This window comes from Colius striatus, chromosome 5 (assembly GCF_028858725.1).
Source record: "Colius striatus isolate bColStr4 chromosome 5, bColStr4.1.hap1, whole genome shotgun sequence".
Lineage (NCBI taxonomy): Eukaryota > Metazoa > Chordata > Aves > Coliiformes > Coliidae > Colius > Colius striatus.
The window spans coordinates 56,295,212-56,319,945 of NC_084763.1; the positions used below are offsets into that span (position 1 = coordinate 56,295,212).

The 24,734-nt window shown below is 47.0% G+C and overlaps 1 protein-coding gene across 1 annotated transcript in view; it reads right to left on the reverse strand.

The window, feature by feature from the left end:
* Positions 1–201: 201 nt before the first annotated feature.
* Positions 202–24,734, reverse strand: part of OBSCN (obscurin, cytoskeletal calmodulin and titin-interacting RhoGEF) — a 170,474-nt gene continuing 145,941 nt past the window's right edge. Inside the window, 27 exon segments of the mRNA XM_061997422.1 lie at positions 202–479; positions 1,175–1,324; positions 1,806–1,881; positions 2,332–2,555; positions 3,180–3,419; positions 4,049–4,145; positions 5,407–5,577; positions 7,143–7,265; positions 7,634–7,801; positions 7,908–8,018; positions 8,774–8,896; positions 9,483–13,101; positions 13,965–14,042; positions 14,604–14,649; positions 15,367–15,519; positions 16,037–16,063; positions 16,595–16,767; positions 16,903–16,980; positions 17,810–17,870; positions 18,435–18,635; positions 19,218–19,299; positions 19,801–19,969; positions 20,324–20,436; positions 20,771–20,889; positions 21,195–21,334; positions 23,289–23,359; positions 23,402–23,548. Coding sequence (XP_061853406.1) covers positions 302–479; positions 1,175–1,324; positions 1,806–1,881; positions 2,332–2,555; positions 3,180–3,419; positions 4,049–4,145; positions 5,407–5,577; positions 7,143–7,265; positions 7,634–7,801; positions 7,908–8,018; positions 8,774–8,896; positions 9,483–13,101; positions 13,965–14,042; positions 14,604–14,649; positions 15,367–15,519; positions 16,037–16,063; positions 16,595–16,767; positions 16,903–16,980; positions 17,810–17,870; positions 18,435–18,635; positions 19,218–19,299; positions 19,801–19,969; positions 20,324–20,436; positions 20,771–20,889; positions 21,195–21,334; positions 23,289–23,359; positions 23,402–23,548 — 6,938 coding nt within the window. The 3' untranslated portion in view covers positions 202–301.

The following is a 24,734-nucleotide window of genomic DNA, read 5'->3' on the forward strand; positions in this document are numbered from 1 at the left end:
TTAGGGCTGGTAGCTAGTCCCAATCAGAAACCTTTCCTAGTGACTCCAGGGAGTGTGCAGCCAAGTGACACACATATTGTCAAGTTACCATTGCTCAGCTGAGCCACACTGACAGCCTGTATTTCTGTGCTTTCCTTGTGGCGATGCACGTGGATGGATCCATTTGCTCAGTTACACCAACTCACAGAGAGCAGTGACCCCAGCTCAGCTGATGCACTGCAACTTGGCAAGACTACTTGGGACCAAACACTAAGTACAGAAGGGGAGAGGGAGCTGATTCACATCTGTCACCGTGTCCATGTCACTGTGCAATCATGAGGCCGTACTTGGAGCACAACAGGCCCCTTTTCTTTTCCCGTTCGGTGAGGAAGTTCCTCAGCTTGGTGGTGGGGAAGGTAACCAGAGCTTGCTGCCTGTTGTCCAAACCTGTCTCCTGGAGCCACAGGCTCTGAAGGCACTCTGAGGCTGATGGTCTGCCCCTAGAATAGACAAAAGTGGGATGGTCAGCTGAGGATCCAAGCTGGGTGTGAAGGCTCCTTGAAAATGGAGAGAAAGAAGGAGCAATAGCCAGAATCACAGAGTCACAGAATGGCAGGAGTTGGAAGAGACATTTAGAGCTCATCTAGTCCCACCCTCTGCTGAAGCAGGTTCCCCTGGCTCAGGGGGCACAAGAATGTGTCCAAGTGGGTTTGGAAACCTCCTGAGAAGGAGCCTGCACACCCTCCCTGGGCAGCCTGGGCCAAGGCTCCCTCCCCTCAGCACCAAAGGACTTTCTCCTTGTGTCTGAGTGGGACTTTTTGTGTTCCAGCTTATGCTCATTACTCCTTGTCCTGTCACTGGAGACAACAGAAATAAGTGTCACCCCATCCTCCTGAAACTCGCCCTTTAGGTATTTTTAAGTGCTGATACAGTCCACTCTCAGTCTTCCCCAGGCTGAACAGCCCCAGGTCCTGCAGCCTTTCCTCCTCACACAGATGCTCCAGAACCCTCAGCATCTTGGCAGCCCTGCACTGGCCTCTCTCCATGAGCTCCCTGTCCCTCTTGAGCTGGGGAGCCCAGAACTGGACACAGGACTCCAGATGTGCCTTTACCAGTGTGTGCTCCTTACCAGAGCACTGGAGGAGAAGAACCTTCTGCACCAACTATGCCACTGGGAGAGCAGACACCATCTTACCAGGGGTTTGCACAGAGTGTACTCTGGAGAAAGGACACCGCTCCCCCGGAGAGACCCGCGTAGCACCGCGTCAGCTTCACCTTACCCTTCCTGGTTGTTCTCAGAAACTCACAGGCTACGTCAGAGCTGACTGGGTAGTTGGCACTCAACCTGCCCCAAAAGAAGAGATTGATCAGCACCAAGGGCATGGCTCAGGATACTGCTTCTCCCAGGAATTTCCACTCAGCAGTGAGAAGAGGTTTCATGATAATGTGCAGAAATAGATGGGAAAACAAAACCTCAAAGGCCACCGTCCTTTGTTGGGTTTTGTGACTTTGGCTGCTTTTCCACTTGGTGTAATTAGAATTTTCTTGGTAAAGTTGAGGATTTTTGGATGAGGCTGAGTGAGAAACACCAGCAGCTGCTGTGTTGTAAAACAGCTTCCTTAATCTATGTGGAGACACTGCTGGGACTGGGCGTCCTTGCACGGTGCAGCCACCTCCATACCCTCCATGACACACAGCCTCCTGTGGCATTGCCAAGGAGAGGGGGCACAACTGAGGTGAAGTCTCTGAGCCAATGCAACTGCCCTGGTTGATGGCTCAAATTGCACTTTTAAAGTCATAGGGCTGGGAAAGCCAGACTGACTTACATGATGAAGGCTGTGATTCCAACGGACCAGATGTCAGTCTGTGGGAGGGCTCCTTGCTCTGTCAGCAGCTCTGGAGCTAGAAGAGCAAAAAGATGTGAGAACCAAGCTCCCCTCCAATGCACTGAGGTCAGCACAAAAAGCAGTGGATGCTTTGCTACCTTCTCAAGAGTGAAGAAGCAAAAGCTTCAAGCAGAGAGCTGGTTGAGATCAGAGATACTCGTGAGTGACAATTGCAATGAAACCTTAAGAAGTGGCACTAATACTATACCCCAGAGCCCGGGCACATGGATGCCAGACACAGGAGTATTGGCCTTGACCACTGGCTCTGTCCTCTGTGGTCTCCAAGTGGGACAAATGTCACTACAATCCACTCCCAAAAACTCACATTGTTACTAGAGGGCAAGTCCTGGCAGACTTTTTTTTGCTAGGGGCCAACTGCTGCCCTGACCAATGGCTCCATCTGGTTTTCTGTTTGCCACAGATTATGTTCAAGGCCAAAGATGCTCTGACTGAGCTCTGTACTCACCCATGGTCTCAACATAGTCCATACACTTGTCCATGGTAATAATTTTGTCCTGTGTGTAAAACTGTGCGTTGCCAAAATCCAGGAGTTTCAGCAGGTTGGGCTCAGTGATGATCATGTTTTCGGACCTGAGATCCAAGTGCAGGATGCTGTGTGCATGGAGGTACTCAATGGCACTGAGGATCTGCCACAGGTAATCTCGGACCTCCACTTCTGAGTATGATGTCCTGGTAGAAGAAAGGGAATAGAAGCTATAAGTGTCCTATCTGTGTGACCAAGAGCTCCGTTCTGCCCCATCATCCTGTCTAATTCCCTGAGGTTCTTGAGAGTCAAGAAGAAACAGCACCATTCATTTAGCAAATCTATTGTATATAGAGAGGCTGGTCTGTACTGTGAGTTAGGTTTACAGGTGCAAGAAGTTCAGCAGGCTGTAAAGCTGCATGTCAGAGAAAACAGTGGTTGTAAAGAAATGAAAGTGCAGGTTTGATGCCCACTATTCCCTCTCTGTTAATCGGAGAGTTTCAGCAGATCCATTTTCTGCCATTGTGAGAAACAATGTGGAGGAGAAATGAGGCTTCATGAGATGGAGTTTCATACCAAAACTACTGGCAACTGCTTTCAGCATTTCACCTGGGTGTCCCTGGATTGCTCCCTACCCTGGCCCTGGGGGCAACTTGAGCAATTTTTGTATGTCATAACAAGTTGCAGAGCAGCTGCATCACAAACCCCAGGTGCAATGGCAGCACACTGCAACGGATGGAGAGACACGATCCAGTTCAGGGAAAAGCAATGTGTGTTTTGCTCCTTGCACCAGCCCTGACTGGAAAACCCTTCCCTCCACTTGCTGTTACCGTAATGCCAATGAGTGGAGCAGCTCTGGTCCCACACACATCTCCTGGATCAACACCAAGTGCCGTGGGCTGACGTAGGCTCCTTTCAGCTGAGCGATGTTTGTGTGATGAAGCTTCCTCAGGACTTGGTACTCCAGGAGCACAGTCTGCTTGTCCTCTTGCCAGTAAGGGATAATTTTAGCAGCTAAAGTCTTGCCACTTACTTTTTCCCTGCACTGTCGGACGATGCTGAAGCGTCCCCTGGTACAAAGGAACACAAAGGCAAGTCAAGCTCCTCTGCTACTCCTGGAAGAGCCAAGAGCTTCTGTTCTTTAAAACCACCAGGATCTCATGCTGTTTTAGCCATGCCTCATGTTACTGCATCTGTTGTCACAGTTTACATCCCCCTTCCCCTCCATGTCTCTGAATTGTACAGTCACCTGCAGGAGAAAGAGCTTAACTCCTTTGGGGACAGAGAGTGGCTCATCCTATCTTGAGCAAGAGAACTACCTCCTGTTAGCAACAGAAGCTGGTGCAGGGAAAGTTGAATCCCAACCCCATGTCTGAAGCTGGCAGCTGCAAATGTTGATGGAGCAAGGAGAGGAGCCTTTGTTAGCCCTGGGCTCACTCCACAATATACTAAGGGGTTATCCTGTTCCCCAGCACATTGTGCTGAGAACAGACCCTTTTGCTGTCCCAGGAAATCCACACCTGAATCCAAGATGAAGACTGCTCAGGCAGCCACCTCAGGTTTATGTGTGTTGCCATAGAGGGGTTTTCAGCAAGCCATTGTGACATGAGGTGAGCAGCACGTTTATCAAAGTGACTTTTCTGAACTCCAGCCACAGGCAGCGTCTCCCTGTGGCCGAGAGCTCAGTTGGATTCGTTACCTTTTGATCTCTGTTTGGAAGGCATAGGTCTGGTAGGTTGGGAAGGGCTCAGATGGGGTGATTATTTCACTCTCTTCTTCCATAGCAGCACGAAACTCTGCAGAGAACAAGCAGCAGGGATTAGCACGTGGGAAAACGTTTCTGTCTGGAAACTGGAGCCTCTCTGAACCACCCTCTGCTATCTGTGAACAACAACAAAGGTGACAGTAGAGCTTTCTCCAGGAGAGTGTGCAGGTTGTCCCTCAGCTGTGGCACACAATGCTATCTGAATGCACCAGATTCTGGACTGCCCACCCTGTAATTCCCTGGTGTGGCCACTCCAGACTGTATGAGATGGATTGTATGTCGTGTCTTACGGTGTCAGACACCTCAGTCACTGGTTCTGATCTCACATAACGAGTCACTAGGACACGGTAAAACATTGACCAAGGATTGGAAACTACCTTTAGGTGGATGCCTCAGGGCAGCAGATGAACCTTGTTGCTCTGGTTCTGACCTGTGGTTGTGTCCAAGTGCCTCCTGAGATGTTAAAGCATCCTTTGACACATTAAAGCGTCTGCTTGGAAATGCTAGGCACATTGGGATAAGTCAATGAATCCCGAGCCAAGGGAAAGCAGAGAATTTAGAGTGAGTTAAATATATCTCTGTGAACTGAGTTGTACAGAATAATACTCTCCACTGGGAGGAAATTCCAGTTAGACTGTCCTTCCACTTCTTGGCAGAAGAGACACTCCCTCTGCTGCAAGGATAGAGTTGCTGTGAAGTTAGGGATTTCTTAATTTAAAAAACATGTGAACAGTAAGAAATGTTGAAACAGGTGGAAAAAAAATACATTGAGCTCTCTTTACTTCAAAGAAAGAAATGCAGCTGAAAAATGCATCACAGCAGGGTGATCATTCCCAGCAGCAAACACCAGAACATGTAGATTAACTCCTGAACTTTAGACTGAGTCCACAGCAAAGAGCAGGTCCAGGGCTTTCACCAGTTCAGATCTATATCAATAGATCAATGCCTCTGGTAACACAGTCATTGTCAATGTCCTGCGTGCTCCTGGTCTCAATCAGAACCTGAGTGTGTCTTCATGGGTCATCTACACTTTCCAGGTTTTTATTGTATGATGTTTATATTTACCCACTGGTACGATTTTATTGATTATTTGTGATATATTTACACATACTCCCCTAACTGTGTCCAGAATTAGAAAACAAATTACTTCCAAACAAGAAAGCCCAAGAGAAGGAAGCCCCAAGCCACCCCAAGGAGCTGGTCTTGATTCACTTTCTCTTGACTTACATCCAGATTTGTGCAACTGTTGTGATGCAGGAAACCCAGAATGCTTTCTTGGCATTTGATCTTACCCATTTGATCCTTCCCAGCGACTTTCACTTTGCTGGATGGGTTGCTGTAAGGGCCCATTCCTGCTTTGCTGGTGCAAGCAATCCTGAAGCAGTAGATAAACCCTTTGGAGAGGTTTTTGGCATAGTAGCAGCAGTCAGCGATGTCAGAAGCAAGAGTTGTCCACTCCCCATCTTAAGCAAGGAAAGACAGAAAAGAGATTAGGACTCATTTGAGTGATCACACTGGGTTTGGCTCCTGTGGTATCAGGGGCTTGTTGGTTTGTTTGTTTTCCCAGCTGATGTGCTGGGAATAAGGAGAAACAATGGGATCTCACAGAGTGAAGGGAAAACTGACTTGCTGTAGTCAATTTTTTGTGCACTGTGCTGCTTGCTGTACATGTGTCTGTTGTGGTTTAACCCCAGACAGCACCAGGCAGCTGCTTGCTCACTCCCCCTCCTCCCAGTGGGATGGGGAGGGAAAAAAAGGGGAAAGCCCATGGACTGAGACAAGAAATGTAATAATAAATATAAGAAGAATCATGAAAAGGAGAATAAAAGGAGATGAAACTCACCTTTTAATTCAAATAAACTCTGGTAGAGAGCCTTAAACCATAGGACAAGCAGTAATTCCCCACCAAAACCAAAAGGTATCAAAGACTTTGCAGGGTACTGGTTGAATTAGGGTGTGTAAGAAAAGTGGCTGCAGAAGCAGCATGCAAAAGCTTACTGTCAAATAATGCATAAAACAAGGCATTTTCTTCTGATTATCTTAATCTTTCTGTGTTCAGGAAAGGAGGACTTTGCATGCTCCTGACAAATACATGGAATGCAATGGAAGATTGTAGATGCTGTTTCCTGTTTTTCTTCCTAATTGGAACAACTCACATTTGTTTCCTCCCCAAAGTCTTGCCTACAGTTGTGTCAACGGGAATAGCAATAAAGCAAGCTGTGTTGGAGGAAAAGTGATGGACATGAGCTCCAGTGAAAAGGCAGAAAGCTGCTGCCCATGCTCATGCTAATCCAAAACAGAGTGCATGTATGTTTGGAGAACTGAGAGGGATATGGAGCAGTTTAACCCAAAGGGCTGTGTATGTGTGTCTGCAGCACTCATAACAATTAAAGCAAAAGCAGCCCCAAGAGAGGCAGGGACAGGCTTGGGGATTTGCATCAAAGTCTGTGGAACTGAATGAGAAAACATCCACTGCCTTCCATCAGGCTCTGGAGCAAGCTCTGGCAGAGAATATCAAAGGGATGATGCAGTTTTGCCAAACTTTTCTCATCTTGTCCTAGCTCTTTGCCCTCAGCTTCCAGCATAATCAATGGGAAAAGTCCTCCAAAGACTGTAGAGAAAACCTGGTTATGGGCTGACATTGCCTGCTGATAATTTTTGCTGGGCATTATTAATGTAGAATGCTGTTAGCACTGTAATTTGAGAGGATTGCTCAGGACTGTGTATCTGGCATGAGCCACACATATTCTTTCTTCCCTGGTCCTTTTTTTGGTCACAGCTTCCACGGGACCTACTTTGATTCACACTTCTGCAAAGCCTTTGTATGAATATGCACATTCCAGGCTGTTTTAGCCAGCACAACACCTCACTCTTAGATGGTTAAATGATGGCTGGATTAATTTCATTCTTAACTCTAAACTAGGGAGCTAAAAGCAGTTTCTGAATAAAAGCCAAATATCCAGCTGGTGAAGAGATCATACAAAGTGAGATGTTCCCTGCAAGGCACAAGGGCAGCACTCCACTTTACCTTCACTCCTGCACTGGACAGTGTAATGGACGGGGATGTTGGTTTCCACAGGTTTCCAGACCACCTGCACTCCATCCTCATAGACCTCCACAATGTCAGGGGGTGGAGGGCTGGGAGGAACCTCTGTTGAGAAGAGAAGCCCAGTCACTGTTAGCAATAGCACTGCTGTGATACACAGCTCTGCCTAGTGGGACAGCAGTTTAACTGTGCCTCATGTAAACTCAGTATTGAGGTTTTGAAGCCTGGTTCTAGAACCACACTGGGGTAGTTCTGGGTCCAGGAAAGAGACTAAAGGGCGAAGAAGAGGGAATGAACCCTTGCAAAATACACCATGCTAGCAGACAGCAAAGTCTGTGGCTGTGGACTGGAACAGGCAAGGCAGAGACTGTCCTCTGAAGCAATCTGCAGCAATCTCACCTCACGGGTATTTATGGGTCACAGATTTGGGCAGAAGTACTTGTAATACCTCCTGCAGTAGCTACTTCTCTTACCTGCTTTTCTTATGATGCAAGAGGTGGATGCTGAGCCCAGGGAGTTTGTGGCCACACAGGTGTAAATACCAAAATCATCAGGACTAACAGAGAGAATGGTTAACAGCTGGAAGTTCTTGAGCGTGGATGAGATGAGGATCCGGCTGCTGCTGTGGACAGGCATCCCATCTGGAAAGCAAAGACAGGAGAGATAAATACCCTGCACATTTACACCAGGGTGTTTAAAACTCACCCTGCATCTCTGTCCCAGAGGGTAGGGAGATGCCAACATCACCTCTGAACCAGTCGATGTGCAGGGAGGAGGGAGCTGCGGTGCGGCACGACAGCGTCACGCACTGTCCCACGGCAGCAGCCTGGTCAATGAGCTCATCAACGAACAAAGGGGCTGCAGAAAGAGGAAGAGCAGCAATTCAGAGTGGCCAGGAAGCCTCTGTGGGAAATGAGTGCATGCAGGACAGCAGAAAGCATTTTTAATTGCTTCAAGAGCATTTCTGGTTCAGGCTACGGCATTCCTATGCTCATGGGTTGGAGGATGAGAGAAAGACACCAGAGCTGGGGAAGGGGCTGGAGCACAAGCTGATGGGGAGGGGCTGAGGGAATGGGGCTGTTCAGCCTGGAGGAGGCTGAGGGGGCACATGAGCACTCTCTGCAGCCACCTGACGGGAGGCTGTAATGAGGTGGGGATCAATCTGTTCTCCTAAGTAACCAGAAAATGGGCTGAGGTTGCCCCAGGGAAGGTTTAGATTGGAGCTGGTACAGCTACAGCAGCAGAACAGCTCAGAGGAGAGAGTGAGCATGTCACAGCAAGAGTTGTCCTCTTAAATGTGGGGGCAAAACAAAACTGTGGTATTTCAAGGACTAGGGGATCAGATCAAGACAACACAAGAAGAGAGAAGAAGAGAGAAAAGTTTGCTATGGAAAGGAAAAATCCCCATAGGGCATGAAATCTGCTCCAGTTTGGAAGCAATGCCACCACGGTTTTAACAAGGACACAGTTATGTAAAAAGAGGAGGCTGCTTCATATGGAATGAATTGAAAATCACTGCAGACCCATCCTAAGCAACTGTCCTCACACAACACTGTCATGTTCATTAGTGATGCTTCATGGCAAAACTCACTGGTGGCATGCAATAGCAATACCTTTCTCCTTTGGCATGAGGCTTGGTAACTTGAAGGAAGAGAGTGCTGATTTCCTCTTCAGAGATCCTTCAGCCCCTGTTAACAGCTCTTTTTCTACTGCCTCACTTCCCAGCTCACCAAACTCTGTTTTGAAGAAAGGATGAGAAGTCATTCAAGGTCCACCCTTCTCCCTGAGGCATCCATTTACAGCAGACAGCTCTGCTGCCCACACATTAACTGCTCATCAGCCACGAGGTTCCTTATTAACAAGACTTCAGGCAACAGGGAAGGCTGTGACAGCTATTAGAAATAGAATGATGAGGGCATATCTAGGGATGTCAGAGAAGATTTGGTTGTCCAGTGTCATCAACTTAGGTAGCCAGGGTGGCTTCACCAGCTTCTCCCAGTCACTTTAGCTTTAAAGGTTTTGCAAGGTCGGATGATAACTGCAGAAGAAGCTGCAGCAAGAGAAGCATCATCCAGCCCTGCTCTGCTTTTGTGCAGACATGGGCACTTTAAGCCACTTCCATCAGCAGATTAAGCCAGCTGACTCTGCACTGACGTGAGCCAGTAACAGAGAGACAGAGGTGGGGCTGAAAACTGCCCCTTTCCCAACCCGCCAGTTTTACACTGACGGTCTAACCACAGCCTCAGATACGCTGGGGAAAAGGCAAAGGCAGATTTAGCAGAGCACAGTTACAGCAGCAAGGGCTCACAGCAGGATATTTACCTTCCTCTTCCTCTGGCTCGGGAGATGTCTTTCCTTTCAGGATTCTTGAAATATGGGCCACAGAAGCTTTTACTTTCTTCTTCAGACTCTGCTCCATTGACTGCTCCAGCGAATGAGACCTTGTATATGGTTTAAAGAGCCCTGCCTTCTTGTAGAAAGAGCTTTTCTGCTTACCACTTGAGTCCTTTGGGGAGACATACAGTTCTGAGCCTTTCCCCATGGCTAATAAGCTAGTTGCCTTTGAATCCTCAGATATTTCCAGGTGGTTCTTCCTGTTCTTGTCCTCTGCCTCTTCTCTGATGCAGAGCCTCTTATCCTTCCGCAGATGTCCCGCAGGAGGTGACCTTGCCCTTTCACTAAAAGGGATGAACCTTCTGCCAGTCGGTTTGGGTGAAGGCTTCTTATAGTTCATAAACTCAAATGGAAAATAGACAATGTCATACAAGTCAGAGAAATTCAAGTAGGCAGGCTCCACCTCTGATATGTCAAATTTGGGAGTTCCACTGCCAAAACTGGGCGTTTCGTCCGACAGGTCTTTGATTTTCACTAAAGAAACTTCTGGGTGTTTAGCAGTGTCCTTGCTGATTGGCACTTGACTGGGTCTTTTTGCAGTGTCCAAGCTCTCTGTCGAGGAAACACTTACTTGGCTGGAAGTGGGGCTCTCAAACGCCAAGTCCTCCAGATGCTCACATTCATGAGGAGCTGTCTGGGCTCTCTGCCCTCCCAGTTCCACTGACTCCTCACTCACAACAAGATAGGGTTCTGCAAGGTCATCCAGCTCAGAGACTTCTCCTCTTTGACCCCTTTGTACAGAAGGGAAGGAGGTATCTGTGGGTGCTTGGCTACCTGAGCCTTTGTAGGACACTTCTGTAGGAGGAGAGATGTGCTTTCTGCGTTCCTCCTCACCAGAAACGGACTCTGCCCAAACATTCATCTCTTCAGAAAGGGAGACCATCTCATCCACTAAGTCCTCCAGCACAGCAGACTCCCTATCACTGTAAAAAGAAGACCTATGATGTGAGAGCTCCTGACTTTGATCCCTGTGGGCTGATGATGGGATGGTTCTTCCAGCCTCACAGCTTCCGCTCTCTAAGGCAACCTCTCTGCTCTCATCGTAAGCCTCTGGATAGTCCTCATATAGCAGCTCATAGGCTGAAACTGGAGCAACTTCTGGTTGTGAAGTACTTAAGACACCTGTGGACCCATCCTCCAGATCAGCAGAAGCTCTGCCACTGGGATGGGCAGCCCTGTGCTGCTCAGACACCTGACGTCCAGCCCTGGGCAAAGAAGCAGGCATGGTCTGGCCAGCTGCTGGGCTTCCACGTGCTGACACAACAGGGCTCACCCCACTGCGAAGTGATGCCTTTGGATGCTCTTGCTTTCCACTCTCACAGACCAAAGACATGCCAGTATTTTGGGAGGACACAGTTCTAGCTGGGTGTCTGCTCTCCAGAACAGCAGGTACTATGCCACTGCCTTTAGGAGACTTCTGGGGTTCAACTCCCTTGATTTCAGCCTCATGGGCCAAGCTGGGAAGAACCTCTGTGACAGCTGAGCTTTCACTCCTTGGAGCAGCAAGCCTCTCCTTGCTGGGAGCTGGCTGTTTCCCTTCAGCCTGCCATGCTCCATCAGAGACCGTAGGCAGCGTTGATTTTGGTGGTGGGACTTTTGGTACGAGGTGCTCTCCCTTCAGGATGGCTGATGCAGTGTCCTTGTGAACAGGAGCCCTCTTGTGTGCTTGGCTTCCACCATCATGGGCTGATGGTGAAGTGGTTCCTGTAACACCCAGTCCTTCATCCTCCAGGACAGCAGATCTCACTTCTTCATCAGCCTTCAGCTTCTGATGAGCACCTCCATCAGTTGTGTGCAGAGCAGTTAAGGTACCTGGCTGTTTGCCCACCAACACAGTAGTTGCTGGAACACTTTGACCAGGAAGTTCCTGACTTTTGTCTCTACGTCCTGGAAGTGAATTGGTTTCTGTTTGTGGGCCTGTTAAATCAGCAGAGCTTTCATGCTCCATGAGGTCAGATTTGGCAATGCTGTGAGCAGAAGTCTTCTCAGGTGAATGTTTCTGCCTTTTGTCTTTCCAAGGTGGAACTGGGGCTGTCCTTTTGATAAGCAAGCTTCCACCTTTTAGATCCAGATGAGTGTCAGTACTGTGAGCAGACTCCTGGGGCAGACACACACCTCCCTTACCCGTAGGGGATGACTCGGAGGTGCTCTCTGACTGTGTGAGGGTTGAAGTGGACTGTCTGCCCTCCTGAAAAGCACTGCCAGAAGAAGATTTAGCCTCGGTGCTTTCATGTTTTTGAGCTGTTGATGCAGTTACATCTGAGCCCTGAGCAGTTAGAAAGGGGCTTTTGCCTTCCAAACCTTCAGCTTCCTCCTCAACGTCAGTAGCTTTTGACTTCTTCAGTAGATGCTTCCTATTCTCACTCCTGTGAGATGACACTGGGAGTCTCTCTAGCTGGTGCATGAAAGCATCTGGGCACCCATTATCCTCACATTGTGTGGAAGGAAGAGGCTGCTCTTCTGAACAATCCTTGCTGGTTCTCCTCAAGTCCTCTTGCTTTGAAGTGTCTACGGAACATCCCTTGCCCGGCCCCGCAGAAACGTCGCAGTGCTCACTGCCTTCAGGACAACTTTCCTGTGACAGTACATCACAGTCTTCTTCCAAGATGTCTTGTTCCCTCAGTGACCTCGACGCTCTCAGCCTGTAGTCGTCGAGGGAACGGCTTCGGCTAGAGCCGGCAATGGCAGGATGGGGCGGTTTCCTCGCGGTGTCAAATGAAGCTGACTTGGTCAAGGAACCAAGCAGGCTTTCCCTGTGACCATCTCCATCATCAGGCTTCCCTTCTTCTTCTTCCAGTTCAAACTGCTCTAGAAGGGGTTCCCTGAGACCACTGAGGGGCACCTTTGAATATCCAGCTTTCCTGAAGGTCCTTCTGGCTCTGTCCAAGTGCCTTCTGAACTCCCTGCCTGGTGAGGAAGGGGCCCTTGCAGGTAGCTCAGCTGCTTGGTTGTAGAAAGTGCTTTTAATGACACTCTGCCTAGGAACAAAGACAGGCTTTTCTGTCCCATCCCCAGCCTTTTCGACTCTGTCCTTATCAGAGACATCTGGCTCTTCTTCCTGACCCAGATGTGATGTGCTTTCTGTGGAAGCCAACGGAGGCTCAGCAGCACTGCTTGTCTGTGACTGCTCTGCTCTTTCATCTCCAAGCCTGGGATGGAGCCTCTCCTCTTTCTCCTTGAAGATGAGCTCTTTGCTTTCTGTAGGTGATTTGCCCCCCACCTCAGCTTTCATTGAAGCATACTTCCTCCTCGTGGGTTTTACTGGAGGGACTGAGGGTTTGGAGAGCTTCTCTTGGGCATGTTTTGGAGGCTCCTGGTGACTCGGTGCATCAAACACGGACAAGTGCAGTTCGGGTGTAGAGCCAAAGTGCCTCTTCTTGGGGAAATGCGAGTTCTCGTTGTCTGAAGAGGAGCCACTGGTACTGGATGAAGTACTCTCTTCAATAAGATGTCTGGAGATGGCCAGGGAGGTGTTGTCATGAGTCCTTTCTAGGATTTCTGGGATAGACCGCATCACCAGGATGGATTTGTAGCACATCAGAGACCGCTGGAAAGCAACACGAAATGCAGCCCCATCAGATGGAAACAGGCTGGGAGTGTGGCCAAACAAGCACACCAGAACAAGCTTCTGCACTCTCAAATACCGCCCATACTAGTTTAATAACACATTGCCATCCTTTTGTACGTATTGCCAATCCAAACCTCCTTTGCTCTCCGAGTCTTCCTATCCTCTCATTCGCAGAGGTGCAACCCCAGTGACTTCAGGGGACACATTTCTTGTTGTGAATGGTGGAACTGAACCCTGACTAAGATTTTCAAAGACAATCTGGCCACTCAAAGCAGATGGAAAAGGAGTTTTTAATGAACCACATCAGATGAGATCCTAGCTGGGGTAAATGGCCTTAAAGCTGTTAACTGCAGCACAGCCCACAGTGACTCAGGCCAACAGAAGACCTGCCATACTTCAGGAGGTTCATCTGCTCTAACCTCTGCCATGTGAGATGCCTCATTTGAAGTTAAGCACTTGGGCTGCCCTTACAAACATCAGAGAGAAACTGGCACCTTCAGAAGGCAGATTATTTTAGAGAACTACAGGAAAAGAGGAATCTTCTTGGGACCTGTCTGTAACTCAGCACTGGTTGCAAAAGCAGCTGAGGGTACCTGGCTTAGACCCAGCCATGCATCCTACAGGCACCTTCATTAGACCAGATGATTTCCAGGCAGTAAAAGCCCAGATAATGTATTTCTGCCACATCTATAGACCACTCTCCCTTGGGCTTGTCCTCCATTCATAGCCAAGCTGACATCTCTGCTGTGCTCACTATCCTGATAGAGTTTAAAAGGTGAAAATGTAATGAAATGTATTTATATAGACCTAAAAAGAACCAAGATCGATTAAGGCCAACTCACCTGCCACTTGCTCCGAGCCACAATGAATTTGAGCTGCTTGGTGTTAATGAAATGAGCTGCTTCGAGGGGGAGGTTGTGCTGCCAGGTGGAATGAGAGGAAAATCAGTGGTTATGAATTCCTGACTTCCTGAGAAGTTTGGTTTCTTAGGATTCCCTCCTTCCAGAATCCTTTCATTTACAACAGACCAAAACTGCTACAACCCCACATGGTTAAACTGGAGGCAATCTCAGCTTTTCAATGATAAAAGCAAGCTCTGTTCAAGGCATGTCATTAAACTCCTTTTTTTTTGGGAGGGGGGTTAATTCCTAGCTCTTCTCCTTAAGGAAGGCACTGGAATAGAAACCCTAATTTGGCACTGCAAAGCCACAGTTTCCTTTCTACACAGACAAGTTTTATCTGCACATGTCAGTAGTCATCTTTGTCCTTTGAAAAGGAACATATTATGGCATGTAAATACCAATGTGCCTCCTCTTTCTGGAGAGTCGTACTTGAGCTTCTCTGTAGGACAGAAAGTAGGAGAGCAAGGATAAAAATGCACCAGCAAAGAACAGCAAGCAGGTTTAAGAGCTGTCCCTCCAAAGACCTCATCCAACCTCAATAGTTTTAATGACTCTAATAAAGAATCGGGACAAACTTACCATGAACCATCTGTGAGAAAGACAGTCCAAAGCACTAGGCCTGGCTCTGATAAGAGAAAAGACACTTTAGTAGTGACACTTCCAACAGCAACCACAAGATCTTCGTGTGGACATCTTTTGAGCATGTCCTCAGGCTGCTGCTTTAGAGCTGAGAAGCCAAACAGAGGCTTTCAACCCAAGGTTTGCTTCCCTTGAGCTGAAACATCCTCCTTTAGCAGTGTGAGACTCCCTGCAGATCCTCAGGCAGACCCCACAGCACCCTGCAGGGAGCCTGTCCAAGGGTGTTGAGAGCAGCTCTAAGACTGACTTAAAACTCTTTAGGTGTCCAGAGCAAAAATAGCTTTGGCAGCAGGCAGAAAGAATTGAAATGAAGTCAAAAAGCAAATGCCTGCAAATGTGCCTTCCAGCTGTCTTTTGAATTTACTGAATGAATGTGGTTAATATTGTTTAATCATTGTACAAGTCCCCCCATAGCAGCCCTTGCTCTTCCCACTTCTCTCTCATTTCAGAATCTCACGTGCCTGGAGCAATCAGGGAGTGAGGACATCATCATCATTCCAGAAACAGGCCAGTCTGACAAATTGCTGAGTTATGTTTTGAGTAACAGGGAATGGTAAAGAAGAATTGAGGCCTTTTCCCCTTTGATATTTCAATGCACCACGTCTCCCTCAGCTTTTCAAAACCACCAAAGCTCTGATGGGCTGAGATCTGCCCGCTGAGGTACCAACACCTTTGCACACTGGAAACACAAAAGTGCACTCACTCAGGGTGCTGCTGGAGGATCCCTTTTATAAAATCCTTTGCATCTTCACTCAAGTGAACAAAGTCAGGGATGGTCCATGAAATCTCCCCGTTCTGGATATTTAGGAGGGTTCCTCTGTCGTTCTCCCCAGCAAATGGAGACTTGCATGTTAGGCTTGTTTGTTAAACAGCAGAAAAGAAAAGGAGACAGGGTTTAGACTTCAATTTGCTGTTCAAATGGCAGAAGCACAGATGCTTACTTGGGGCTTTCAGTTGCTTGAGGGGCTCCATGTGTGGGACTTGCAGTGTTTGTGAGGAGGGTGTCCACTACCAGGGCATCTTACACCCCAGTGTCACGTGGCACTGAACTGAATTATTCATCCCTGTTTCACAGAGGAGGAATCAAGGGTTTGATTTTGCACAGCTACAGTAGAGTGTTGGCTAAAACAGGCAAAGGGATGGCTGACCCTCATCCACAGCTCTCATCATTACCTGCAAGGAGAGCAGCTGTCAAGCCAGGACAATGACAAAAGCCCCTGGGCAGCTAAGGAGGAGTGAGTAAAGGAGTAAACCACAAAAGAAATTGCCCTCATGATAGGAGGACTCAATGCCTCACTCCATCACTTGAAGGTACTGACAGCTCTGACTGACAGAGGGATATTGAATGAGTCTTGCCAGGAAGATTCATTTACCTTAAATATGTGATGACCCCAACAGCCCTGAGGAGAGAGGGAACACACATGTCAGGTGATGGGCAGTACTTCTCCATCCTTCTCAAGCACACAACCCCTCTTCCTGGCTCTAGACATCCTGTCACAGTAAGATCATCTTCTTCTCCTCACCTTTTTGAGGAAAATAACCCCCAAAGCTATTGTTTTCACACTTCTTTTGCCTTTTCAACATTAAGAAAACATGTTCTCTAGTTTTTAAAGCTCGGATAGGGAAGATGCTCCAAATACCTTTTTGGGGTCTGTTTGCGTTTTCTGGAAAGCCCCTTAAGATCATCTTCCCTATCTGCTGCCTCTAGTAAAGATCATCTTCTCTAAGACACTCCTTTGTGTTAATTAGCTGTCAGAGTTCAATTATGGCTGATTAAAATAGGCAGAAGGAGCTTACAGAGCCCTGATGCGTTCTGGATTCTCAGTGCACACTTTCACTTTCCTGGGTTATCACTACTCCATGTAACTGTTAATGATAAATGAAACCTGGGCCATCTAGGGCAAAAGCTCTTTAGAAAGATGACAGGTTACCAGATATCAGTTGCTTTTGACACCGGTGACTGAGAAACGATTTCTGGGGCAACGAACTCCGGAGACCCATATTTGCTGAACTGAGGTTCACGGGGTGTGATCTTCTGAGCAAATCCAAAGTCACAGAGCTTAAGGTCTTCCCTTTCAGGATAAACCATGAGGATATTCAGTGGCTAGCAAATGAAATGAAAGAAAAGGGAGAAAGGAGGCGACATTTTCAGACATAACTAAGAACAATTTGAATAGAGAATGCCCCTTCCCTGAGCAGCAAGAGGCCACGAGGAGCCAGATCTGCCCTTGCACATTACCTTAATATCCAAATGAAGGACCTTGTTGTCATGAAGATATTTGATTCCTTCCAATATTTGCTTGATATACACTTTAACCTATAAATGACATTGATTATTAAACAATTCTTAACCACTAATAGTAAATAAATCAGCCCCTGGTTCCCCCACCAGTTTTAATAGATGAGAGACTGAACTGGAAACACTTGTAAAACTACAATGAATTTCTTCTACTAGTCTTACAGTTGAAAATCAGATGTGAACCAGACATTACCCTGTGGAATTACCCCTGGGTGTGAGCACACTGCCCTGCTGGGGCCTTTCTTTAAAGAAACCCAACCCTCCAAACATGCAGGGCTATCTTCAGCTGCAGAAGTCCTCTACCCTTGACATTTGATAGTGTTAGCTGACATTTGATGTTTAAAGGCCCTTCCCAATCCAAACCATTCTATGATTCTATTTCCCCCCAATTTTACCAATAAATATGGCTACTAGATAGCAGATGTGAGATGTTCTGAACTTGGAGCACCAAGGACCTCAAAAAGCCCCTTAGAAAGTGTTACTTCAGCCCTTGTTTTGGAGACTGAAGGGAGTGGATAGAAGAGCAGCTGTGAAGGGATAAAGTGTTACTAAGCAAGTGAGGATGCAGGAGCTCCAGGGGACAGCAGAAGAATGATAATGGAGGAAATATCACCTGCATTAGGCTGAATGCAATGCTGGTGGTCAAAATCATCGGCTGTTTCTAGTTATTCCCCAAAGAAACTCAACTAATGAAGGCTGGTGGAAAGACCTTTTAAAGACTGATTGTGTTTTGGCAGATTATCACTGGTCCTGAGACATCCCTTGTATTCAAAAGGGCAAATGCAACTGGAAGGTGCTGTGGTGGTACCAACCACCTCTGGCCTTTCACAGGGGGAAGAAAGATTACCTCAGCCTCAGTGACAACACTCTTCTTGAATAAACGGTCAAGGAGCTCCTCGTTGGAGCATCTGGCAACAGCATTAAGGGCAAAGAGAACTACAGGGAAGTGCTTATTTTTACATGGTAAGCACCTCTACCCAGCTAACAGCAGAATTCCCCAGGTGATCCCAGGCAACGTGGTGTGCAGGTAATTCATGGCAGTCTCTGTTGCAGCACTGTCCTTGCAGAATTAGGCAGCAATAAACCTGTGCTCCCTACAAGCAGGAGCTGAAATCTGCCTGCTGGCTCTGGGCTTTTCTGCTCTTCATTAACACTTGGTGCTCACACTGATCAGATCCTATGGAAACAGAGTCCATCACTTCCAGGCAATTCAGAAAAGAGATTTGGTGCTAAACAACTCGTTCACACTTGTGTGTACAAATATATACAGCAGTTTTCCCTAAACCCAGCAGCAACATGGCACTTCAGTGGTGATCTCACAGAGCTGTGCTGTCCTGCAGTGCACAGAACGAGTGGCCATGGCCTTTTGTCTCAGGCAAAACCTCAAAATGCTAAATTGCTGAGTTTTTTAATAAATGAGCTCTGTCTAGTAACTCCCAGCCTCCTCAGACAAGCAACACCCAAAAGGATACAACTCCAGAATCAAAATCAGTGTTTTCCTTGTTTCAAACTGATCCAGGAGCCTGGTGATCCTGTCGTGGGACAGAGAGGCAAGAATATCCCTCTCTTGATGCGCTCGAGCCTTCCTTTTGCTTCGCAGAGGTATGAACTTGGCAGCACAAGACACTCTGTTCCCTTTGTGTACAACCCGTTTCACAAAGCTGAAGCAGCCCCTGTGTGAAAACCAAAGGACAAAGCCTGCTCAGGCTGGGTTTGAAGCTGTCTGCACAGCAGGCTTAAACCATTCCGTGCCCCAGCCTTTGACAGCGCCCTACTGCTCAGGGATTAAACTCTAGGCACAAAGCTCACTTCCCTCTAGTGAGGTGCCCTCTCCTGGCTGTCCCCAAAATCAAGCAGCGACTTTACATCAAGGGAAAAGCTGTTTCAGGTGCTAAGACGTTGTGCTGACAAAGGCTGATGCTTGTGGATCCCCTGGACAGGCGTGGTGCTGCTTGCTATGGGTTTGTGATGCTAACGCTGCCAAGGAGCCATACCTGGGCACCTATCCTCACACCTTCTGGCTGCTATCTTTTCTGGTTGGAGCTACCTCGAGCTATGGGTTGTAAAGACTCTCCCAAACTCAGGAAAGCATTTCCAGCAGACCTGCAATGGGGTGACCTCCCACTTCTTGCCAATACCTTCACCTTTTCAGACCCTTCCACAGCTGGATCCAGCTCTGCCTCTGGTTACACATGCTCAGCAGCTCATCAGATACTCTCCAGCAGAGATGCTATGAAGTTGCAAAATGCATTTACCTTCCAATCTCCTGCTTCACTTCATAAATGGAATGGAGCTTTCTCCTGGTGGCCACTTTCTTTGCTTCTTGGTCTTTCTTAGCTTTGGAAACGAAGGGAAATAGGTTAATATTCAGACAGCAATGCCTTACTGATAGCCTGTGAAGTTATTACAGGAGAATTTAAGGTAAGAAAAGTTACAGCTGACCTCTAAACCTCTGCATAGCATGAAGCAGAGCTCTACAGTGACATAACCTGTCAATATGAACTTTGGGGCTGCATCTTCTACCTGGCATACATGAGAAGAGAGACAGGCTAAAGAGCAGGACACCACCAGAGACATGGCCTCACTTATTTCTGTGGCCTTATTTCTGTTGTATTCATCAACATCACGTAGTCTGAAGCAGAGAAAACAAATCTCATTTGTGTATATATGTATATATACATCATTAGATCATTGCTCTCATACTAGAACCTGCCATAGTGGTAATACAGAAGAGCTATGCTGGCATGCAAAGCAGATACTACATAGGTACCAGAAGACAACTGCAACATATTGCAGTAGCTATGGGAGCAACTCCTGCAGCCCAGGGAATGCCATTACCTTCATGCACAACAAGCTCTGCTTTGCACAAAACCTCCCCTCCTGCATTTTTGGCAACACAGGTATAAACACCACCATCTTCTGAGACAGCATGGTCCACAACTAAGAAATATGTTGTTCCTTCCTTCCCTTGATGGAGCCTGTTGCTGTCTGTCAGCAATGAAGTACCCTGAAGAAAGAAATGACAGTTTGGCACTGCAAAACCCAAGATGGTAACACTGGAAGAGAAGAAACATGTTCGAGCAGAGCTACAACACAGACTTTTTAGGCAAATCTTATGAACAAAATGCTGGCTGAAGATGTCCCTGGTGTCTAACTTTGTTTACCCAATACAGAGATGTTCCAATCCCCACAGCATCTTGATAGCCCTGTGCTGGCCTCTCTCCAGCAGTTCCCCTTGAAGTGAGGAGCCCAGAACTGGGCACAGGACTCCAGATGAGGCCTCATGAATTCCTCATTAAATGACTGTGCTACAGTCCTTCCTGTGGTCCTCACTCTCAGCCAGAGAAAAGTCTGCACTTACCTTAAACCACAACACAGTAGGCTGAGGGGTTCCTTCAATGACTGCTTGAAATTTGGCACACTCCCCAGAATTCACCTGCACATCCTCTATTGTCACTTGCATATAGGGAGGACCTGGTGAGACACAAGGCTTTGCTGCATGCACACCACCATGACTTTACTCATAGTGTGCTGGTGTAGCTTGAGTTACTCCAATGGGATTTATAGCACTGGCCATTTAGGGTATAACATTAGCTTAATGTCAGATCAAGAGATATCACACAGCAATATATTTGGGTCTCTTTACACTCAACATTACTTTTAGGCTTCTTAACTTCATGCTTACCTGTTAGTTGTTTTTACTGCTCAAAGAAGGGAAGCATTTAAGAAAACACTCAGGAGTTATTACCAAAAGTGAAGACAACAACAATCATGGGATGTGGGAAAAGCAAACAAGGGTCTTCCTTACTTGTTGGGGTCTTTTCCTCGGTCTTATACACACAAGTTCTTTCTGTGGTCTCAATGTAGACTTCGCTGTGGACATCCCAGACCACATCTCCTTCTTTTCTGTACCAATCTCCCGGTGATGTTCTTTCATGAAGCCAAGAAAAACAAGATCATTAGATTCACATACAACTACAGAGATCCAGGACCACACTCTGACATTGTTTAGTGTTTAACCCCCAGGCAAATAACTATTTACCTACAATTAATACAAGAAGAATTGTGGCTTGGGGGAATTGATTTCTTTCTTGCACAATGTAAAAATGATAACAAACCTACAAGAATCTGTTCAAGTCACCACCTGCTTGCTCTGTCATAGAGGTGGAGGTGTTGTTTCTCTTGCAATAAGATTTGCTTCCTTCAGAAACCTGCCCTGGTATCAGTCACATATTGAGCTGGGTATTTACCTGGTGATAGGAACAGTGCGCTCCTGAGTGCTTTCGTCTCCTGAAGCTGCCTCTTCGTGGGAAGGAGCAGGGCTGGGCTTTGGCACACTCTGTTCTTCCTCTGGAATCTGCCTTTGGGCTTTGTCTGGCAGCAGAAATAAGGCAAGTTAGACACATAACCTACGATGGCACATCTGAAACCAGAGCAAACCTTTGAAGCCATTTCTAGTCTGCCTTGTGTCAGAATAGAGTCTGTCTGACCTCAGACGGTGCAACCTCTGAGGAGAGGAATTTGGGCCTTTTGAGAAGGCCACGTGAAGCAAATACCAGAGAGACTGAACAGTGGCACACTGCTGAACTGGGCAAAGCTAAGACACAGGGACAAAAATAGGAAAGGCAGTCAGTAGGGACAGGAAGAAATCAGGTGACTGGAAGGACAGCATGAGTTCCACATATCCTTTGCAGGAAATAGTTTGTGTTTGGGTTCCAGCTCATGGCTATCATGAAATAATAGAACTCTAGAATCATTTAGGTTGGAAAAGACCCTTAAGGTCATTGAGTCCAAATGTTAACCTGACACTACAAAGTCCACCATTAAACCACGTCCCTAAGTGCAACATCTACGTGTCTTTTAAATCCCTCCATGGATATTCAGAAACTGGTTTGATCTTCCATTCCCAAAGGATGTTGACTGTTGGAGTTACCTCGTAGGATAAAGTGCATCATTTCCTTCTTTCATTTGAGAAGAAAAGGTTAAATCAAGAGGAATCTTCTCCCCAGCAGGAAGGGCCCTTTTGGGGAGCACTCTGGGGTTGTTTGGTGTTGGCTGGTTTGGGAAAATACCAGCAGTTTCTAGAAATCACATAAAACAATCTTATTGGGGTGGAAAAGATGGTTATTGAATGATGGTCATTGACTGGCAGGGTCAGAGATCCCGCGTTGGTGGGACTATGCTTTCCTATCTACTGAAATAGTTGCCTTCCTGTCATTCAAAGCATGTGATCGCAGGGCCACTTGTCAAGCTTCCATCTTACTGACATCATTCCCCATGTTAATAACAAGTTTAGTTTTCTCAGGTGAAACAAAACCACCTCATTCCCTATTCTTATCATCCCTGCAGTTAGGACTGAAGAAATAATCTGCTGGTTGATGTTTTACTCGTGGCTTTTGCACCACCCCACTTCACCAGAGGATCATTTTCACAGGTGACTTCCTACCAGAAAGGCAAAAAAAAAGGGTTTTAAAGGCCTGTCATTGTTTTATGCAGCTATTTTGGGTCTGGTGCTTCTATCCTTGTTAAGTTTTAGACAAGAATATCATTTTTGCTAAACAACAATTGGAGTTTCGAGCTGACGGCTACTTGTCCTGTCAAGTTAACACTGGTGGAGTTGACAGAGACAGCTTAGATAAGTTAGTATGGCAGAAGCAGAAGAAAGAGTGGAAGGGTTGCCACTTATTCATGCTTTTTTAAACAACAATGCAAAGACAAAAGGCCTGATCTCCTGGCAAGGCACAGTCACAAACAGCGTTGGTTTGAATCACATGGAAACCGCTGAGTCCATGAAGGCTCCAGGGACGGTGAAATGCAGGTGAGCTTGATGCACTCAGCATATTAGAAAGTCTCAGACAGCTGGTACAGGGGTGTTAGACACATTTCTGGCTTGTTTATAGCAAACAGTACAAGAAAAGCAATCTCCCTTACCCCACCAAATGAGCAACCGAATGACTTCTATAAAGGTAAAGGAGGGATCCCACCTCCCCCTTCTCCCCCAACTAAACTTGAAGCAAGTCCAGGGACAAAAGCATAAAGTTGGAAAAAAATGCCCCATCCCTGTGTTTTGGGCAGGTGATGAACCAAACTCTGCTTCAGACAGTTTTCAAACACTTCCCATTTCCAGAAAGATCTGCCCTGAACTTGTGTCCAATTCAACCCCAACCCACAGCCCAACATCTCTTTGGATCCTCTCTTTAATCTTTAACTGCTAAAACCACAATGAAACAGAAAAACGAGGGGGAAAACCCCCAGATCATTACTGACATGTTCAATATTTTTGTGTCTCTTGACTCTCATTCCCATGGGGCATTTTCTAGATTCATGACAAACCTACCAGCAGCCTGGGTTTGGGTACTGGCTTCTTGAACTATCACAGAAGGCTCAGCTGCTGTTTCTGAGTGGTCTGAAGGAAGGGACTCAGGAAGGCCAAGGCCACCAGCTCCTCCTCTCATGCCCGGGGGAAGAGTCACCAGCAGTGATGCTGAGTCCATGAGTTTCTTTAGGGCTGTCTTGATCTCCTTATCAGCACGCTGAAGTGAGGCCTGGACAGTAGTCTCCATCTCTGACTGTGGGGAAGTCATTCCTACAGACAAGAACAACAGCTTTTCTCTCTTCAGGGTCAAAAGAAAACAGCAGCATCATCCAAGGCAGGGGAATAGCTGCAATCGTGTCCTTTTCTCCTCCTAGAGCAGACAGCTGATGAAGAAATGCTTATTCCAGCAAGAGAGGAAACACAGCTCAGACTTAAAGAAGAAGGTTGGCAGAACACACTTTGGAAAGACATAACTCACCAGGCTGAGGACACTGTGCCACACCGCACACGCTCCAGGCCTCTCCCCAGGCAGCAGATCCATCTCCCAGCTCAACACTATGTTGGCTGAGCTGTCAAAAATACCTTTACTGGGGTCAATGAAATGAACTCAGTGGTGACCCATTGCACTGATAGAGTATCTGTGTGCCAGGAGGATGCTATTCTCATGGGGAAGGAGAAGTAGGCAGGTAGCAGCCCCATGGGCATCTCTGGAGAAGGGCAGGGGGAAGAAGGGAAGGCTGTTCTTTGGGAGTCTGAGAGGGTGGCATAAAAGCTGCTCCTTGCTCTGCAGTGATGTATTTATCCTACTGCATATTCTTGCTGGACTTTGCACTAGAAGGGACCTCAGGCTTTTGAATTTATTCAGGACTATGTCTTTGCAAGATATTCCAAAAGCAAAGCCACCTAGTCTGTACTGTGATGCACAATTGTGTACAGGGAAGCAATACACAGAGGGAGATAGAACTCCTGCACCAAGAAACTCATGTTCTTGAAGACAGAGAGAAGATAAAAGCTTTCCATACAGAAAAAAGGATTTTCAAGCATACATCTTTGCATAATTCCCATCTAGGAGACAATGTCCACCATGATCTCATCCCCAGTCAGTGCTGGTAGGAGAAGCTAGGCTAGGATGTGATCACAGGACCTCAGGAATTCATCTGATCCAAGCCCCTGTTGAATACACCTTCCACAAATCTTGAAGCAGGACAACAAAGGGACAGATGATATCTAAGGAACCATAAAGGTATCCATAAAGACAGACAAAATTCATGTCAGAGAAAGACAGTTGATCATGTCCATGATGTGACTGCTTGCCAAGCAAGAGTGCAAACTTGATCCATCAAGAAAAAAAGAAGAGCACTTGCACACAAAGGACTTGTTTAATGTCACTGACACAGGGGCATGTCCTATATTTGTTTCAATTCTGTACCTTTCCTGGCCTTAAGAAACTGAATTC